A 19,376-nucleotide genomic window follows, 5' to 3' on the forward strand; every position below is an offset into this window, starting at 1 on the left:
TGCTAAAAGTGAAAGAGCCTTCGCTACTGGAAAGTTCATCAAGGAATGTCTTGCAGTGGCTGCAGAAGCAGTGTGTGTTCTTCTCAGATGCAAATGTTCTCACAAATCAGCCTGTCTAGAAATACTGTTAACCAACGCATAGAGGATATGGCACAAGACATCCGTGAGCAAATCAAGGCAAAAGCAGGTGCGTTCTCTGCCTTTTCAATAGCCTGCACTAGAGCACCGACGTATGCAATTCTGCAGAAGCTGTTGTATTTTTTGCGTGAAGTCAATGAAAATTTTGAAGTGACACAAGAGCTGGCTGGCATTGAGACCCTTTCTGGTACTACTAAAGGACAAGATCTTATTTGCTGTTGAGAGAGTGTTGGGAAAAAAAACAGTTAAAGTGGGAGAATATGGCAGGCATAACAATTGATGTTGTGCCCAATTTTGACCCCCTGCCAAATTATTGCCTAAACCTAACCCCACCCCTAATCCTGGCCTACTAACACTAGGGGGTAATAATCTGGCAGGGTTCGTCTGGAATTGGGCCACAGCAATGATAGGAGGAAATCTGGCCTTGCTGCATTGGGTGTGTCAAAAGTCAGTGAATGGGGAGGAAAATTGCAGTGTTCATCAGGCAAAGATGAGTTTTTATATTTACTGAAGTCAATTCCAAAGGCAGTATGTGCAATCAGTCTGTTGCTGTTTTTAAAGATTAAAATATCCGTCGTCATTGAGAAAGCTGCAGAATGTTTTTTCTCAGCGACAGATGCGCGAAAACAGAAGGGCACAAGCTGCTTGCCAAAATTTCAATGCAGAGCGTGCTGCTACGTCCCTTCATCAGCACAAGAGTGCCACAGGGGGCCAGTTATCAGATTCCGCCTAATTGCTAAAAGTGAAAGAGCCTTCGCTACTGGAAAAGTTCATCAAGGAATGTCCTTGCAGTGGCTGCAGAAGCAGTGTGTGTTCTTCTCAGATGCAAATGTTCTCACAAATCAGCCTGTCTAGAAATACTGTTAACCAACGCATAGAGGATATGGCACAAGACATCCGTGAGCAAATCAAGGCAAAAGCAGGTGCGTTCTCTGCCTTTTCAATAGCCTGCGACTAGAGCACCGACGTATGCAATTCTGCACAGCTGTTGGTATTTTTTGCGTGAAGTCAATGAAAATTTTGAAGTGACACAAGAGCTGGCTGGCATTGAGACCCTTTCTGGTACTACTAAAGGACAAGATCTTATTTGCTGTTGAGAGAGTGTTTGGGGAAAAAAAACAGTTAAAGTGGGAGAATATGGCAGGCATAACAATTGATGTTGTGCCCAATTTTGACCCCCTGCCAAATTATTGCCTAAACCTAACCCCACCCCTAATCCTAACCCCTCCCCCACACCTACTCCTAAACCTACTAACACTAGGGGGGTAATAATCTGGCAGGGGTCTGAATTGGGCACAGCAATGATAGGGAGGAAATCTGGCCTTGCTGCATTGGTGTGTCAGAAAGTCAGTGAATGGGGAGGAAAAGTTGCAGTGTTCATCAGGAACAGCTATGTGCAAAATCTGTCCGGGCTTGTGGATGTGAAGCAACAATATACGCTCTAAAGTGCTTTCTCACCGACAGTTCATGGCACTGCTGGATGAGATGCGCAATACGGCTGAGCCGAGGAAATGTTCTCAGAAGATTTTCTGATCTGCATGATGAGATCAGTTTTTCAGGAAAGCAAGAATGGTAATACTCAAGTGCCCACTGATAAGAAATGACTCTCTGACCTGGCTTTCCTTGTGGATGGCACAGAGCTGCTCAGTGTTTTGAATGTTCAGCTCCAGGGAAAAGACCAGATTGTCACCCAGCAACAGTAACATTCACAGTTCAGTTATTATTATTATTATTCATTATATGTGGAGTTTGCATTTATATTCAGTTGTGTCAGCATTGGTTTTTTGCTGTACATCAAGCTGATAAAATTCGCCTTAAAGTTTCTTAAATTGTCGTGAATTAATAGATTTCCCTGTTTTGTCAGTTATTTATTCTACTTTCCTCCTTCTGTTTTTACATGCCTGCTTTGCTCTTGTTTCACTCACAGTCTCACATTGTTCCTCTTTCTTTCTCTGTTTCTCACCCCACATGCAGGGAATTTAGCCCATTTTCCCTGTCTTAGAGAGGAAGGCATGGTGAAAGAAGAGGTCCCTGAGTATGATGCTGTTCCCAGCAACCTTATCCAGGAGTTGGATAGTCGTTGAGGACTTCAGACACAACACTACTGACTTTGAGTTAACCCTTCACCATCGGTGCGGATACAGTCAGTGATGACCTTCAGATGGAACTAATTGAGCTTCAGTGTGATTCAGAACTGAAACAATAGCTAAAAATAAACAATAAATGAACAAATAAACTGAAAAACAAATAAACAAACAAACAAATGTCAATATATCTTCAGAATGATTTTGGATGGTCTTAGACTTAGTACCTTGAACCAGTCATGGAAGAGCATCTCCTCCAGATGAAGCCTCTGCTCTGGGTCGCTCTTAAGGCAGCCCGAATAATGAGATATCTCAATAAACTCCTAATTTGCTGCTTATTAATAGTTAGTAAGGTAGTTGTTAAGTTTAGGAATGGGGTGAGATTAAGGGATCTAAAATATGGTCATGCAGAATAAGACATTAATATGTGCTTTATAAGTACTAATAAACAGTCAATATGCTAGTAATAGCATCCTCGAAATCTTGAAATATTAAACTTTGTTTAATGTGTTATCTATATTAAAATATTTATCACATGGAAAAAAATTTTTTTTAACAAAATAAAGTAAATTAGTTATTTTGGCAAAGTTTTATATTTACAAGACTTGAAATGAGAACACTGAAGAAGAAACTTATAAAATATAAAAACAAGTTTTTTTTAAAGGGGTCATATGATGCTGCTAAAAAGAACATTATTTTGTGTATTTGGTGTAATGAAATGTGTTTATGCAGTTTAAGGTTGAAAAAACACATTATTTTCCATATAATGTGCATTATTTTTTCTCCTCTATGCCCCGCCTTCTGAAACATGATGATTTTTACAAAGCTCATCGTTCTGAAAAGTGAGGTGTACGCTGATTGGCCAGTGCGTTGTGATTGGCCGAATGCATCAAGTGTGTGACAGATATGTTACGCCCCTTAACATATTGTGATGCCTTGTCCGGCCGGAGCGACGAGACATAAACATAAAACCCATTATAAACGTGATATAAACATGATTTCTAGTTGTCTCTTCTTTTGGAATATCAAACAAAGTAGTTTTGCTTTCTCAATGAAACGGCGTCACACACCGCGGCCTTGAGTGAGCCACGGCCGGCTTGAGGTGGATTCTACGAAGGAGCGTATCTTGCACTTGCAGCAACCACATGTGACGACCCTGGGCTGGACTCCGCTTCGTCCACGGTGAAAGCCGATTCGGCGATCCACAGCGAGAAGTTGATGTATTTCCTCAGCGACCTGCATGGATGAGCTCTAGGCATGACGAAGCGGATATCGTCCTCTTTTGGAAGGCCAAACAAAGTAGTTTTGCTTTCACAGTGAAACACACAGCGTCTATACGATGAGTTAATACAACGAGAATAAAAGTTACGCCTTCTTTCTTTGCCTGAACATCTGGGCGGCGTTATGCAAATCTTCCCACATACTGACGTAGAGATGTGGGGCGTGTTAGAACGAGCCGTTTCAGGGGGGCGTGGATGAGTCTTAACTTTTTTAAAGAATATCTCTTTGGATTTGAGGCTTTACTCTTTGCAACTGTACAGATCTTCTTCATTTGCCAAGAGCTTGTAACACTCCAAAGAGAAAGGAAAAATTTAAATCACATCATATGACCCCTTTAAATTTTGTTTTATATTTTTAGTATTTGTTTTTTACGTGTTAGTTTATATTTTGTTGTTCTCATTTATTTAACATATACTTCACTTTACAATGCTATCAAAATACTATCAAAGTACTTTGTGAGACCTCCATATGACACATACACAAAGTTGACTTTTGTCTGAATGTAATCTAGAGTGTAATTACCCAACAGCTATTACATTATATATATATATATATATATATATATATATATATATATATATATATATATATATATATATATATATATATATATATATATATATATATTCATTCAAGCATTCATATATTCATTCAAAGCATTCAGTCTTTGTTGGAAAGGGGTCAGATATGCAGAATATGCTGGAAAACCAATGAATGTGCAGGACCTGGATTTGGATTTTTGACTCATGATGAACAACCATCAAAAAAACATAAAAACAGTTGTGGATCTTCTAGGTAACAACATACAGTATTAAGATTCGATATGTAGGCCTAAACTTTCGAATGGGGTAAAAACTATTATTTTTTTGTCTTGTGCACTAATTGTAAACAACTATTCAGGACGGTACATGCAATTTTTATGATCCCCTTTTGTTTTGTTAAAATGATTAACATTTTTGCAGATTCTGTAAGGGTATGTAAACTTTTGAGCAGAAGTGTATGCAGATTCCTAAACAATGTATCTTTAGTATATTAGCCAAAATTACAGAGGTATAATTATCTCCGAGCAGAGATTCTTCTGAATGAATGTCTTCATACACAATTAATTATTGTTGTTCAATATATCCTTTCATGTGCCTGTCTTAATAAGCGCGTAAAGATAGTTTTAGGTTCGATATTCGCCAGACATTCGCTTTCGAGTGCCACTGCTCTATAGTCGACAGTCCTAAAGATACCACTTCCATCCACTTTATATCGACATGAAAATATTATTTAAAAACCACCTAAGTGTATTGTAGAAGACAGTTTTAACCGGAGAAAGCTTTGACGTGCTATAGCGGCGCTTGATGCGTAAGGGACCGTCTGACAATTCTACCGATTGGGTTTAAAACGTCCAATGTATTTTAACGTGACTTCTAACATTTAAAATAAAACACTGCCAAACTGTAGGCGTGTATAACTCACAGTGATTTACTACAGGTGGGATTTTGACAATACCTTCCTTCATATATGCAGTACAGTACACAATTTATGTTCATAAAAAACTACTGTAAGTACCCAAATGGCTGTTCAAGGTGGTAGTATCCTAGTGTCCAGACTTACTACAGATGAGATTTTGCCAATATCTCCCTTACTGTACACAAAGGTACATAATTATTCTTAGGAAACAATTACTGTAATTCACCAAATGTGTTTTTTATATTCCAAATGTTGTAGTACATTCTTAGTGGCCAAACTGACTTATTACAGCTGAATTTTTGCCAATATCAACCTTACTGTACATACTGTACATAATTATTCTTAGAAAACAATTTCTGTAATTCACCAAAAGGGTTTTTTTTCATGTTCCAAAGGTTGTAGTACATTTGTAGTTACAAGACTGACTTACTACAGGTGAGATTTTGCCAATATCTTCCTTACTGTACATACAGTACATAATTATTCTAAGAAAACAATTACTGTAAATCACCAAAAGGGTTTTCTCATGTTCCAAAGGTTGTAGTACATTCCTAGTGGCTAGACTGAATTACTACAGGTGACAGTTTCCCAATATCACCCTTACTGTACATACAGTATATAATTATTCTTAAAAAATATTTAATTTTAATGTAATTAAGGGAATTTTTTTTTTTTTCATGTTGCTTGTGTTGTAGTACATTTGTAGTTACATGACTGACTTACTACAGGGAAAAGTTTGCCAATATTACCCTTACTGTACATACAGTACTTGATTATTCTTAAAAAAACAATAACTGTAAATCACCAAAAGGGTTTTTTCATGTTCCAAAGATTGTAGTACATTTGTGGTTACAAGACTGTCTTACTACAGGTGAAATTTAGCCAAAATCTCCCTTACTGTACATACAGTACATAATTAATCTTCAAAAACCATCACTTTAATTGATCAAAAAGTTTTTTTTTTCATGTTCCATAGGCTGTAGTACATTTGTAGTTACGAGAATGACTTACTACAGGTGAGATTTTGCCAATATCTTCCTTACTGTACATACAGTACATAATTATTCTTAATAAACAATTACTGTAAATCACCAAAAAGGGTTTTATTCATGTTCCAAAGGTTACAGTACATTTGTAGTTACAAGACTGACTTACTACAGGTGAAATTTAGCCAACATCTTCCTTACTGTATATACAGTACATAATTATTCTTAGAAAACAATTACTGTAACTCACCATAAGGTGGTTTTTATGTTCAAAAGGTTGCAGTACATTTGTAGTTACAAGACTGACTTACTACATGTGAAAACTTTCCAGTATCACCCTTACCTTACGTACAGTACATAATTAATCTTCAAAAACCATTACATTAATTGATCAAAAGGGTTTTTCATGTTCCATAGGCTGTAGTACATTCCTAGTGGCCAGACTGAGTCACTACAGCTGGAATTTTGCCAATATCAACCTTACTGTATATACAATATATATTCTTAGAAAACAATTACTGTAAATCACCAAAAGGGTTTTTTTATGTTCCAAAGGTTGTAGTACATTTGTAGTTACAAGACTGACTTACTACAGGAGAAAGTTTGCCAATATCACCCTTACTGTACATACAGTACATAATTATTCTTAGAAAACAATTACTGTAAATCACCAAAAGGGTTTTTTCATGTTCCAAAGGTAGCAGTACATTTGTAGTTACAAGACTGACTTACTACAGGTGAAATTTAGCAAACATCTCCCTTACTGTATATAAAGTACATAATTATTCTTAGAAAACAATTACTGTAATTCACCGTAAGGTGTTTTTTATGTTTAAAAGGTTGTAGTACGTTTGTAATTACAAGACTGACTTACTTCAGGTGAATGTTTGCCAATATCACCTTTACTGTACATACAGTACATAATTAATTTTCAAAAACCATTACTTTAATTGATCAAAAGTTTTTTTTTCATGTTCCAAAGGCTGTAGTACATTTGTAGTTACGAGAATGACTTAGTACAGGTGAGATGTTGCCAATAACTTCCTTACTGTACATACAGTACATAATTATTCTAAGAAAACAATTACTGTAATTCAACAAATTGGGTTTTTATGTTCCAAATGTTGTAGTACATTTCTAGTGGCCAGAATGAATTACTACAGGTGAAAGTTTGCCAATTTCACCCTTACTGTACATACAGTACATAATTATCCTTAATAAACAATTACTGTAAATCACCAAAAGGGTTTTTTCATGTTCCAAAGGTTGTAGTACATTTGTAGTTACAAGATTGAATTACTACAGGTTAAATTTAGCCAACATCTCCCTTACTGTACACACAGTACATAATTATTCTAAGAAAACAATTACTGTAATTCACCATAAGGTGGTTTTTGTGTTCAAAAGGTTGTTTACTTTTTTTGTTGTTGTAGTAGAATGATTTATTACAGGTGGTAGATTTTTGAATATATCACTTTTTGTGTATATAGTGTTTGTTTATTCTTAATAAACAATTGCTGTAATTCACCATAAGGTGGTTTTTATGTTCAAAAGGTTGTATTATGTTTGTAGTTACAAGAATGACTTACCACAGGTGAAAGTTTGCCAGTATCGCCCTTACTGTACATACCATATATAATTATTCTTAGAAAACAATTACTGTGTTTCACCACAAGGTTTTCTTTATGTTCCAAAAGTTGTAGTACATTCCTAGTAGCCAGACTGACTTACTACAGGTAGCATCTTGCCACCATCTCCCTTACTGTACATACAGTACATAATTAATCTTCAAAAACCATTACTTTAATTGATCAAAAGGGTTTTTTTCATATTCCAAAGGCTGTAGTACATTTATAGCTACGAGAATGACTTACTACAGGTGAGATTTTGCCAATATCTTCCTTACTGTACATACAGTACATAATTATTCTAAGAAAACTATTACTGTAATTCACCAAATGTTTTTTTTTTTTTATGTTCAAAAGGTTGAAGTACATTCGTAGTGGCCAGACTGGTCTAGGGTTGGTGTAGGATGATAGAAAATACAGTTCATACAGTATAAACTATTACACCTCTGGAGAGTCCCCATAAACTACAAATGCAAGTATGTGTGTGTGTGTGTGTGTGTGTGTGTGTGTGTGTGTGTGTGTGTGTGTGTGTGTGTGTGTGTGTGTGTGTGTGTGTGTGTGTGTGTGTGTACAGTGCGTGCATAATTATTAGGCAAGTTGATATGCTGATCATATTTTTTTAACCGAGCACATTTTACAAAATTCCAAACCACATCAATCTTAACTTTTTTTGCCTCATTTTATCGGTTAAAGAAAACCTTCGTAATAATTAATCATACCTGAATATATGAATATTTTCACTTCCAGCCTTCATGGACAATTATATATCATTTATAAATTATTAAATACAAATTAATAGTAGTTATTAAGATTGATGTGGTTTGGGATTTGTAAAATGTGCTTGGTAAAATAAAAACTATGATCAGAATATCAACGTGCCTAATAATTATGCATGCACTGTACATACAAACACAAACACACGCGCACACACACACACACACACACACACACACACATACATACATACATAAGTATGAATGTAAATATAAATAATCTGCTATAAAATCCAAGGCCATTAGGAGAGTACTTCAACCTTCAGAGCATGAAAAGAAAAAAACTTTTGGTGAATCAGTTTTTTATAAAAAATAGTGTGTGCTGTACATACAGTAAGGGTGTTATTGTCAAAATTTCACCTGTAGTAAGTCAGTCTGTTCACTATGAGCGTACTGCAAACTTTGGAACATGAAAAAAAAAACTTTTTTTCGCGAATTACATTAATTTTTAAGATTAATTATTTACTGTATGTACAGTAAGGATGATATTTGCAAAATTTCACCTGTAGTAAGTCAGTCTTGTAACTACAAACATACTACAACCTGTGGAACATGAAAAATACCCTTTTGGTGATTTACAGTAATTGTTTTTTAAAAAATAATTATGTACTGTACGTACAGCAAGTAAGGTATTGGCAAAATTTCACCTGTAGTAAATCAGCCTTGTAAATACAAACATACTACAGCCTTTGGAACACGAAAAAAAAAACATTTTGGTGAATTACAGTAATTGTCTTTAAAGAATAATTATGTACTGCACATACAGTACGGGAGATATTGGCAAAATTTCACCTGAAGTAAATCAGTCTGGCCACTAGGAATGAACTACAACATTTGGAACATAAAAAAAGAAAAACATCCCTGTTTAATTACAGTAATTGTTTTCTAAGAATAATTATGTACTGTATTTACAGTAAGGGTGATATTGGCAAAATGTCACCTGTAGTAAGTCAGTCTGGCCACTAGGAATGTACTACAACCTTTGGAACATAAAAAATCCTTGTGGTGAATCACAGTAATTGTTTTCTAAGAATGATTATTTACCGTACATACAGTAAGGGAGATATTGGCAAAATTTCACCTGTAGTAAGTCAGTCTTGTAACTACAAACATACTACAACCTTTGATGGCTTTGGAAATTACAACCTTTGGAACATAAAAAACCCTTTTGGTGATTTACAGTAATTGTATTCAAAGATTTTTTTTATGTACTGTATGTACAGTAAGGGAGCTATTGGCAAACTTTCACCTGTAGTAAGTCAGTCTTGTAACTACAAACGTACTACAACCTTTGTAACATAAAAAAAAAAACTTTTGGTGAATTACAGTAATTGTTTTCAAAGAATAATTATGTACTGTTTGTACTGTAAGGGTGATATTGGCAAACTTTCACCTGTAGTAAGTCAGTCTTGTAACTACAAACATACTACAACCTTTGGAACATGAAAGGCCCTTTTGGTGATGTACAGTAATTGTTTTTAAAGAATAATTATGTACTGCACGTACATTACGGGAGATATTGGCAAAATTTCACCTGAAGTAAATCAGTATGGCCACTAGGAATGTAAAACAACCTTTGGAACATAAAACACCCCTTGTGGTGAATTACAGTAATTGTTTTCTAAGAATAAATATGTACTGTATGTACAGTAAGGGAGATATAGGGAAAATTTCACCTGTAGTAAGTCAGTCTTGTAACTACAAATGTACTACAACCTTTGGAACATTAAAAAAAAAAAAAACTTTTAGTGAATTATAGTAATTTTTTAAAGAAAATAGTTTGTGTGTACTGTACATACAGTAAGGGAGATATTGTCTGTAGCGACATATTGGTAAAATATTTTCTGTCAGTTTGCCCACAAGGCATTTACTATGGCGTTGCAAACATAATTTGTATTAATTATTGGACTTTGTTTTGTACTGAGAGGTAAATTTGCAGACGGTCCCTAAAGCAAAAACTAGCTAAACTAGCTACTTCCTCATCACATACTATAAAACACTTGGGTGGTTTATCAGCTGAACACAGAGCCTTCAGGTTTGTGGTACATTCACTGCGGTGCACTGATTAAAACATCATGCAGTTTGCCTTCGTCACTTTTTTTCTCTTCACTTCTACCCTGACTTCAGGTAAGAGAGAGTTTAAATATTTAATAAAGCTGGCTATGACATATGCGCGTGCATAACCATTTAAACAAATAATTAAAATGCAAAATATTACCAAAAAAAAAGAAGTTCGGAGTCAAATTATACTTCAAGGGTAGACTGCAAGGTTTCTCGAAGGCAGTCGATTCTGTGGTATTTTCAAGGAATATATATGTCAAGCAGTTTATAAAATTCCATATTATTTATATAGAAATACTTCACATGTTCTGGCTTCTCTATAGGATGGGCAAGAAGTGTAGACCTTCAGCTCACAGGACCGCAAACACCCAGCCTTCACATGGTGAGTGACCAATGATTGAAAAACCACTACTTGCATGTACAGTAAAATGCAGATGAAAATAAATATTCTGTGTGGATCAGTTCTAAGTGTACACTGTTCATAAACTGAGAATGCCACTACTATCCCATTACATTGCCTACATTTGTATTTAGTTTATAAACTGGCATGCCAGCATACACCATGTCTAAGTTCATTTATATTTAATAGTCTACTTCGTAGAAACATACATGCTTTTAACAACTCGAGCACACGTTGCAATTGTTAATGTTGCTGGAGGAGACTCTGGGGTTTTTTTTTTTTTCTTCTTTTAATAACCAGTTTTCACTTTCAACTACTTTGTGAGTAACCAAGTTACTTCAAGAGATTACTCTTTGTTTTTTCCCTATGGGAAAATAAAAGGGGAAATTGAACATTTGTACAGGAACTAGACTAGGGTGTGTAGAAGTCAACTAAACCTTTTCTTTTTTAATACTCCAACTTAACCACTAAATATATGTAAATGTGTAAAATAATAGATCATACCAACATGTGAACCTTAAAAGAAGATCTGAGAAATATGGTAATTTTCACACTTCCTTCGTTTTAGTAAAGATAGGTTTCTCTTTTACCCATACAAAAAAGAGGTAGTGAGAGTTTGTGGTTTTATGTTAGAAACAGTATCACATGGCAAACACTATTCCTTCTCACATTTTACCATACAGCCTAAGCACTAAAATGCACAAATATTGATATTGGCTTAAATATCTAGTCCGGTTTTATTAATATTGCATCAAATAGTTGACATGAATGTAACTTTGATGGCTGTAAGTCAACATGATATTCCACTGTCCTCATCCTTTAGATGGACAACATGTGCACCGACTGTAAAAAGACTGTACAGCTGCTGACAGAAATCCTCTCCAGTCAAGACTCACAGGTAAAACTGTGTTTGTGACATTTACTAATATATAAATTCTATTGAAAGTCATTTGAACACTCTTGGTAAATCAATGTTTAAGTCATTTCAGTCCATAGTTTCAATTGCACATTTTCTTAATTTTATTTATATGCCAGACCAAGTGAATGCGTGCATTGTAACACAGTCTCATGCCAGTTCATATCTATTTTCTGTTTCAGAGAAGCGAAAGTTGCAGTTGCATTAATTTCAAACGAGAAAGCTAGTTTCACATTTTAATGCAAGCTGAGTTGCTTTTTTTGCTGCAACAAATTGCTTTGATTAGAAACTTCAGCTAAACTACACGTTTGTTACGAATGATTCAGAGTTGTTCATACATTGATCCAGAATTGTTCCCTCTTCACAGCATCTTATTGAGAAATCTCTGGACAAGTTTTGTTATGAACACCCCGTCATCCCTCTGTGTATGAATGGAGCAAAGACATACGTACATTTGGTTATCAGACATTTCAGTGCATTTGCAGTGAGTACTTCTCAGTTTAACATCATGACAGTGAGTGGTTCAGATTCTAATAGCAGAACAATTTCAGGGGTTTCAGTTATTGAACATTTGATAGAATATTGCAGTGCTATTCAAAACTGAGTACAATGGAGATTTATCATCCCTGTCTGACTTAATTTCTTTCTTAAATCTAAATACTTAAAATGTCTAAACATGAGTAATACTGTATATATTCTTACATAGAATACATACTCTGAAAAACACTTGTTTTTTCCCTCATTGCAGAATCAAAACGGTGACATATGCTCAATGCTGGGACTGTGTGGCAGCCAGTCTGAGAGAAACGCACCGTCAGAGCTCACTGTTGGTCTGAATGAGCAGGGTTCACTCTATGCAAAGCCTTCAAGAGGAACTAGTCAAGAGGTACGTGTTAGACAGGTCAAAGATTACACTTGAGTCTGATATTAATGGGTTTAGATTTAAAGTAAACATCACTTAGACCCTCTGAATCATTGTTTTGCAATGACAACAAAAAATTTAGAGTCATATTTAGAGTCCAAACTCTGGGTTTATTTTAGGTAAGCATCAAAAAGATGTTTTTTTCCCTCTATGCACCGTCAATCAGTGTCTCGTTCCTTGGGTTGCTTGCACACTTGAGGACTAAAGTTGATCGACTTCTTAATTAAATGTCTTAGGTTTGCACGATACGACCAAAATCTTAACCCAAGATATTTTAAACATAGTAGTGATACAAAAAAAAACTATTTTAGCCTTCAGTGTCACATGATCTTCAGATATCATTCTATGCTGAATCGCTGCTCAAGATACAGTTAAAACGCTGTTGTTGTTTTTTTTTTTTTGTTTGTTTTTCAGGATTTTTTAATGAATATAAAGTTAAAAAGGACATTAATATTTATCTGAAATAGAAATCTTTTGTGACATAATACACCACCTTTAAAAGTTTGGGGTCAGTAGGATTTGTTTTCTGGAATGAAATTAAAGATATTAATAATTTAATTCAGCAAGGATGCATTGCATTGAACAAAAGTGACAGTAAAGACTTTATTATGTTGCAACAGATTTCTATTTCAGCTAAATGCTGTTCTTTTTTAACTTTTTATTCCATTAAGGTAAATTAATTTTTTGTATATTTTATATAAAATGGGAACATTATACGCCTATGTAAAATTCACTAAAAATGAAAGGTTAAGCTTTCCAATCTCTGTTTGTTCACTTTATTTTAATGTTCTTTTCTGTCCTTTTCTGGCCATGTGACTGTGTCTGTGACAGTAATGTTGAAGGCTGAGCTGTTGGAATAATGAAATGCATTTTGATCTCATTTAAGTTAAATAAAATATCGTCTTTCATTACTTTAACAAATAACATTTTATTCAAGATTTTCACTGAAAATTTCAGCAAAATGGCACCCCATCGTGCATCGTGCCTAACAATGCCCTTCAGCCATGACTTAATTCACATCATGCATATTTAATACGACTGCCATGACTTGTGTTATCATATTTTTTTTTTTTTTTTTCTGTTCAAGTCTATAATTTTTGTTTTTTTTTTTTTTTATTTTTAAGTAAATTAGGTATGTTGTTTCTGTATGTTATTAATGAAGTAAGACCTCTTCTGTTGGAAATCTAGTTCACATTTCAAGAAGTGTAAAATGTTCATAATGTCATTGATCAGCAAAACGCCTGACTATAAACTGCTCCTGGGTTATTTTCTGTTTTGCTTGCTTGACTTGTAGGAGGCTGTAGTGAACCTTCTGGAGAAAATCTGTGACTATTTGCCTTCGCAATACAAGGACATGTGTGACAACTTTGTAGAAACGTACGGAAAGCAGCTGATTGATCTGCTGTTGTCCTCCCTCCCTCCACATGCCATCTGCAGCGCGCTGGGCCTGTGTCTCTTCCCACAGACGCCACTGTCAGGTGAGTAACGTGAAGGACAGCAGCACAACACAGTCTTTCTTCCTGTAGCATGAACTGAAATCTGAAATAAAAACATGTACTTTGAATGCAGTGTAATGCTGCGTTCACACCAAACGCGAATAGAGCGTCAAATTTATGTTGTGTGATATGAAATTTTAATTTGAATGCTGTATTTTGGCCGCGAGACCTCCAGACGCGCGTAAACGCGTCTTTACATTGACTTAACATTGAAATCATTCGCGCCAGACGCTCTATTCGCGTTTGGTGTGAACACAGCATAAGTCACCAAATGTATAAAAATGTCAATTTTAAGGCAATTTGTAACATAACATTTTACGTTTTGGTGGATTAGTGGCTGATTCAGATGAATTTGTGCAATCACAATGTTTTCTGCCTACACTCTGACAGTTAAAGCTTCTTGCTTTCTCTTTATTCTAAAAAAAATTGTTTTTATATGAATCGCATCATGCAAATAAATACAAATCTCTACCTCATAATAAAGTTGTTGTTTTTTCTTGTGATGATGATGATAGTAGTATGTAAGGAAGTTTGTTTCCGACTGTGTAAAAAAAGGTAATTGCGACATTTCATCTCACAATTCTGACTTTTTTTCTCGGAACACATTTTATCTCAGAATTGCGTGATACAAACTAGCAATTCTGATTTGTTTTCTCAGAATTGTGAGATAGGACTATAAACTCTCAATTGCGTGTTATAAAGTCAAGACTGCGATACAGAACTGGGAACATCTTCTTGTCTTTTTCCCCCTTAAATTGGACTTTATAACTCGCAATTGCAAGTTTATATCTCACAATGCTGTGGAAAAAAAAAAAGTCAGGATTGTGAGGTAAAAAGTCATAATAACCTTCACCTTCTTTTTTTTTTCTTTTTTTAAATTCAGTGGCGGAAACAGGCTTCCATAGGATAGTGACCACAGTCTTATTGCAAAGATTAATAAATAAATAATTTAAACGTTTGGGATATTTACAAAATAGAACTTTGTGTGTGTGTGTGTAAGCCTATTTTATTGGACCTTTGTTTTCAAGTAGACAAATCACTCGCACATTGACTGTGTAAAAACATAAAAAATAAAAAATAAAAATTTGTACAGGTAATTTGCTACCAGGACATTATCTATTCAGTCATTTTCTGTCTGTCAAGTTCCATCAAGTTATGGAACAAATTGCCATCATCTATCAGAACAGTGACTACAGTGCCTGAGTTTAAAAACCTTTTAAAAACCTTGTACTCCTGTGCTTTTAACATCTGGTGATTGTCTATTTTAATTTGCGTGATGGACCTATGACAATTTTGTACAGCACTTTGATCAACCAAGGTTGTTGTAAATGTGGTTTTTAAATAAACTAAACTATTCATTTTACAAACATTTACGTTAACCCTAAAACACAATGCAATGATGTGCAAATTTTAAAACAAATTTACAAATATAAGCTAATTGTATTGAAATAGATTTCTTGCACACTTCCCGTCGGCCCTTTGTGTCTGAGCGCACAGATCGCTCGTGATGTGCTGTTGTTTGCTTGGACACAAATCAAGCTGCATGCAGACTGTGCTGACGACAAAAATTGCATCGTGTGGGCTTTTTCAAAACACTGTTATTTAAATTATATCCTGATGTTGTGCTTGCCGTGGAAAGTTTGATTTTCTCAGGCCAGAACTAATTCAAGAATCGTTCTTTCGGTGTGTAAACTGCACTGTGATCGTGAATAATATGTATTTTATGTGTCCTCTCCAGTGTCCTCAGAGCAAACGGACTGTGATTCCTGTAAGATACTGGCGATCCTCTCTCAGTTTCATTTGGGTCACAATGCAACTGAGATCCAGACCTCTGACCTTCTCCAGAAGATGTGCCACCTCCATCCTAACACTATTCCTCGAGTAATGATCACAAAAACACAATACATTATAAAAGCCTCGGACCCACTCTATATAAGATGTCTTTAACTACTATGAACTTACGTAAAATTGTTCGGTAGAATGCACTAATGTTCATATTGCATTGTAAAACACTTCGGTCCCTATTGAGGTTAGGGACAGGTTTGGTGGTATGGTTAGGGTAATAGTGGGTTAAGGGTCAACAGTGTACTTAATGTACTTTTGAAACGGAGTACAATGAGAAAATGTATGTACACAATAAGTGCATTGTATTAAATTATACATTTTAATGTTTGCACACAGTAGTTAAAGACACATGAAATGGGATTTTTTTTTTAAATATCAATGATTTGAACAGCAATCTGAATTCAAAGATGTGAAGTATACACCTGCACTGATCTTTAAAAGAGACGCATGTACTACCAAAAAAGAACTAGTCAGACTCTTAGAAGCGTTTTTCCATTTTTCTGTCCTAGTGTGAAGGCTTTGTGAAGCTTCATGGTCACAGGCTCCTGAAGAGTGATGGGAAACGACCACCAAATCAAAGCATGTGAGGTTTGTTTTTATATGAATCGCATCATGCAAATAAATACAAATCTCTACCTCATAAAACAGTTGAGTTTTCTCATGAGATCAGGATAATAGTTTGTGTATGGAAGTTTGTTTCAGTGAATGAATAAAAGGTGGTTGTTGCGTTTTTTCTCACAATTCTGACTTTTTTTCTCGGAACACATTTTATCTCAGAATTGCGTGATACAAACTAGCAATTCTGATTTGTTTTCTCAGAATTGTGAGATAGGACTATAAACTCTCAATTGCGTGTTATAAAGTCAAGACTGCGATACAGAACTGGGAACATATCTTGTCTTTTTTCCCCCTTAAATTGGACTTTATAACTCGCAATTGCAAGTTTATATCTCACAATGCTGTGAAAAAAAAAAAGTCAGGATTGTGAGGTAAAAAGTCATAATAACCTTCTTTTTTTTTTCTTTTTTTAAATTCAGTGGCGGAAACAGGCTTCCATAGGATAGTGACCACAGTCTTATTGCAAAGATTAATAAATAAATAATTTAAACGTTTGGATATTTACAAAATAGAACTTTGTGTGTGTGTGTGTAAGCCTATTTATTGGACCTTTGTTTTCAAGTAGACAAATCACTCGCACATTGACTGTGTAAAAAAATAAAAAATAAAAAATAAAAATTTGTACAGGTAATTTGCTACCAGGACATTATCTATTCAGTCATTTTCTGTCTGTCAAGTTCCATCAAGTTATGGAACAAATTGCCATCATCTATCAGAACAGTGACTACAGTGCCTGAGTTTAAAAACCTTTTAAAAACCTTGTACTCCTGTGCTTTTAACATCTGGTGATTGTCTATTTTAATTTGCGTGATGGACCTACACAATTTTGTACAGCACTTTGATCAACCAAGGTTGTTGTAAATGTGGTTTTTAAATAAACTAAACTATTCATTTTACAAACATTTACGTTAACCCTAAAACACAATGCAATGATGTGCAAATTTTAAAACACAATTTACAAAATATAAGCTAATTGTATTGAAATAGATTTCTTGCACACTTCCCGTCGGCCCTTTGTGTCTGAGCGCACAGATCGCTCGTGATGTGCTGTTGTTTGCTTGGACACAAATCAAGCTGCATGCAGACTGTGCTGACGACAAAAAATGCATCGTGTGGGCTTTTTTTCAAAACACTGTTATTTAAATTATATCCTGATGTTGTGCTTGCCGTGGAAAGTTTGATTTTCTCAGGCCAGAACTAATTCAAGAATCGTTCTTTCGGTGTGTAAACTGCACTGTGATCGTGAATAATATGTATTTTATGTGTCCTCTCCAGTGTCCTCAGAGCAAACGGACTGTGATTCCTGTAAGATACTGGCGATCCTCTCTCAGTTTCATTTTGGTCACAATGCAACTGAGATCCAGACCTCTGACCTTCTCCAGGAAGATGTGCCACCTCTCCATCCTAACACTATTCCTCGAGTAATGATCACAAAAAACACAATACATTATAAAAGCCTCGGACCCACTCTATATAAGATGTCTTTAACTACTATGAACTTACGTAAAATTGTTCGGTAGAATGCACTAATGTTCATATTGCATTGTAAAACACTTCGGTCCCTATTGAGGTTAGGGACAGGTTTGGTGGTATGGTTAGGGTTAATAGTGGGTTAAGGGTCAACAGTGTACTTAATGTACTTTTGAAACGGAGTACAATGAGAAAAATGTATGTACACAATAAGTGCATTGTATTAAATTATACATTTTAATGTTTGCACACAGTAGTTAAAGACACATGAAATGGGATTTTTTTTTTAAATATCAATGATTTGAACAGCAATCTGAATTCAAAGATGTGAAGTATACACCTGCACTGATCTTTAAAAGAGACGCATGTACTAACAAAAACAGAACTAGTCAGACTATTAGAAGCGTTTTTTTTTTTAAAAGAGAGAAGCGTTTTTCAGTGTGAAGGCTTTGTGAAGCTTCATGGTCACAGGCTCCTGAAGAGTGATGGGAAACGACCACCAATCACAGCATGTGAGGTAATAACTACTCATTTGAATGAACTTTACTTCGGGGCTGTTGACCAGGTTTGTGTGTCCTAAAGATTCTGATGTGTTTCAACAGGATGATTACCTCTGCCGGGGACCCAGATGAAAGCAATCCATCAGACTGGATCAGAAAAAGCAACAACCTTCTTACTTTCCTCGATCAAGCTTCTTCTCTCCACACACAGAACCGAGGGGACTTTGAGACATACAGTATACGAGAGGAGACGATCACCGTGCAGTCTGTTTCAAATGACCTTCATGTGCCACACTGGGTAAACATTTAATACTAAACTAGTCAACTTAACATAGGAAATCCTAACACTGTGTGCATCCTGTAACATTATATAAAATCACTGCTTCCTCATTTTTGTGTTGAGATGATGCAGAAATAAACAGATTCACATTTTAAGGTGTTGTAAGCAGTTCATTGGGAGAAAAGCGCTTGTGATTTTTTTTTTTTTTTAAATGACATTTAGAGTAAAATATTAAACTCTCTTAACAGAGTCTTTTACTATTATCTTCACTTATATAGGCAGAAAACATTAACAAATCTCTGAAAGAAATAAGGTAGAATGAAAGAAAATGTAATCTTTGTGTTGTTCAAAAACCACTTAGTCCTATTATTAATTTCACCAAGAAAAACCCATACACATTTCTGTGCAATTTCCATCGCATATAAATTACACAACAGACAAGACATCAAACAAATGCATGTTCTATTTTAATTAACTAGTTTATTATTCTCTATACTGGTTATTCTACAGAGCTGAATGA

General features: G+C 35.2%; 1 protein-coding gene across 1 annotated transcript; it reads left to right on the forward strand.

The window, feature by feature from the left end:
• Positions 1–10,315: 10,315 nt before the first annotated feature.
• LOC109058350 (prosaposin-like) lies at positions 10,316–19,011 on the forward strand. The gene is made up of 9 exons (XM_042757423.1): positions 10,316–10,475; positions 10,733–10,791; positions 11,633–11,707; positions 12,093–12,209; positions 12,474–12,626; positions 13,942–14,125; positions 15,882–16,024; positions 18,516–18,593; positions 18,679–19,011. The coding sequence occupies exons 1-9, from the start codon at positions 10,424–10,426 to the stop codon at positions 18,706–18,708; spliced, it is 891 nt and encodes a 296-aa protein (XP_042613357.1). The 5' UTR covers positions 10,316–10,423; the 3' UTR covers positions 18,709–19,011.
• Positions 19,012–19,376: the final 365 nt, after the last annotated feature.

Source organism: Cyprinus carpio, chromosome A5, assembly GCF_018340385.1.
Source record: "Cyprinus carpio isolate SPL01 chromosome A5, ASM1834038v1, whole genome shotgun sequence".
Classification (NCBI taxonomy): Eukaryota; Metazoa; Chordata; class Actinopteri; order Cypriniformes; family Cyprinidae; genus Cyprinus; species Cyprinus carpio.

Bases quoted from the DNA above. Each gene is read 5' to 3' on its own strand.
- LOC109058350 (XM_042757423.1), top strand. From the start codon at position 10,424: ATGCAGTTTGCCTTCGTCACTTTTTTTCTCTTCACTTCTACCCTGACT. The intron at 12,627-13,941 runs GTCAAAGATTAC...CTTGACTTGTAG, and splicing joins AAGAGGTACGTGTTAGACAG to GAGGCTGTAGTGAACCTTCT. The intron at 16,025-18,515 runs GTAATGATCACA...AGCGTTTTTCAG, and splicing joins ATCCTAACACTATTCCTCGA to TGTGAAGGCTTTGTGAAGCT.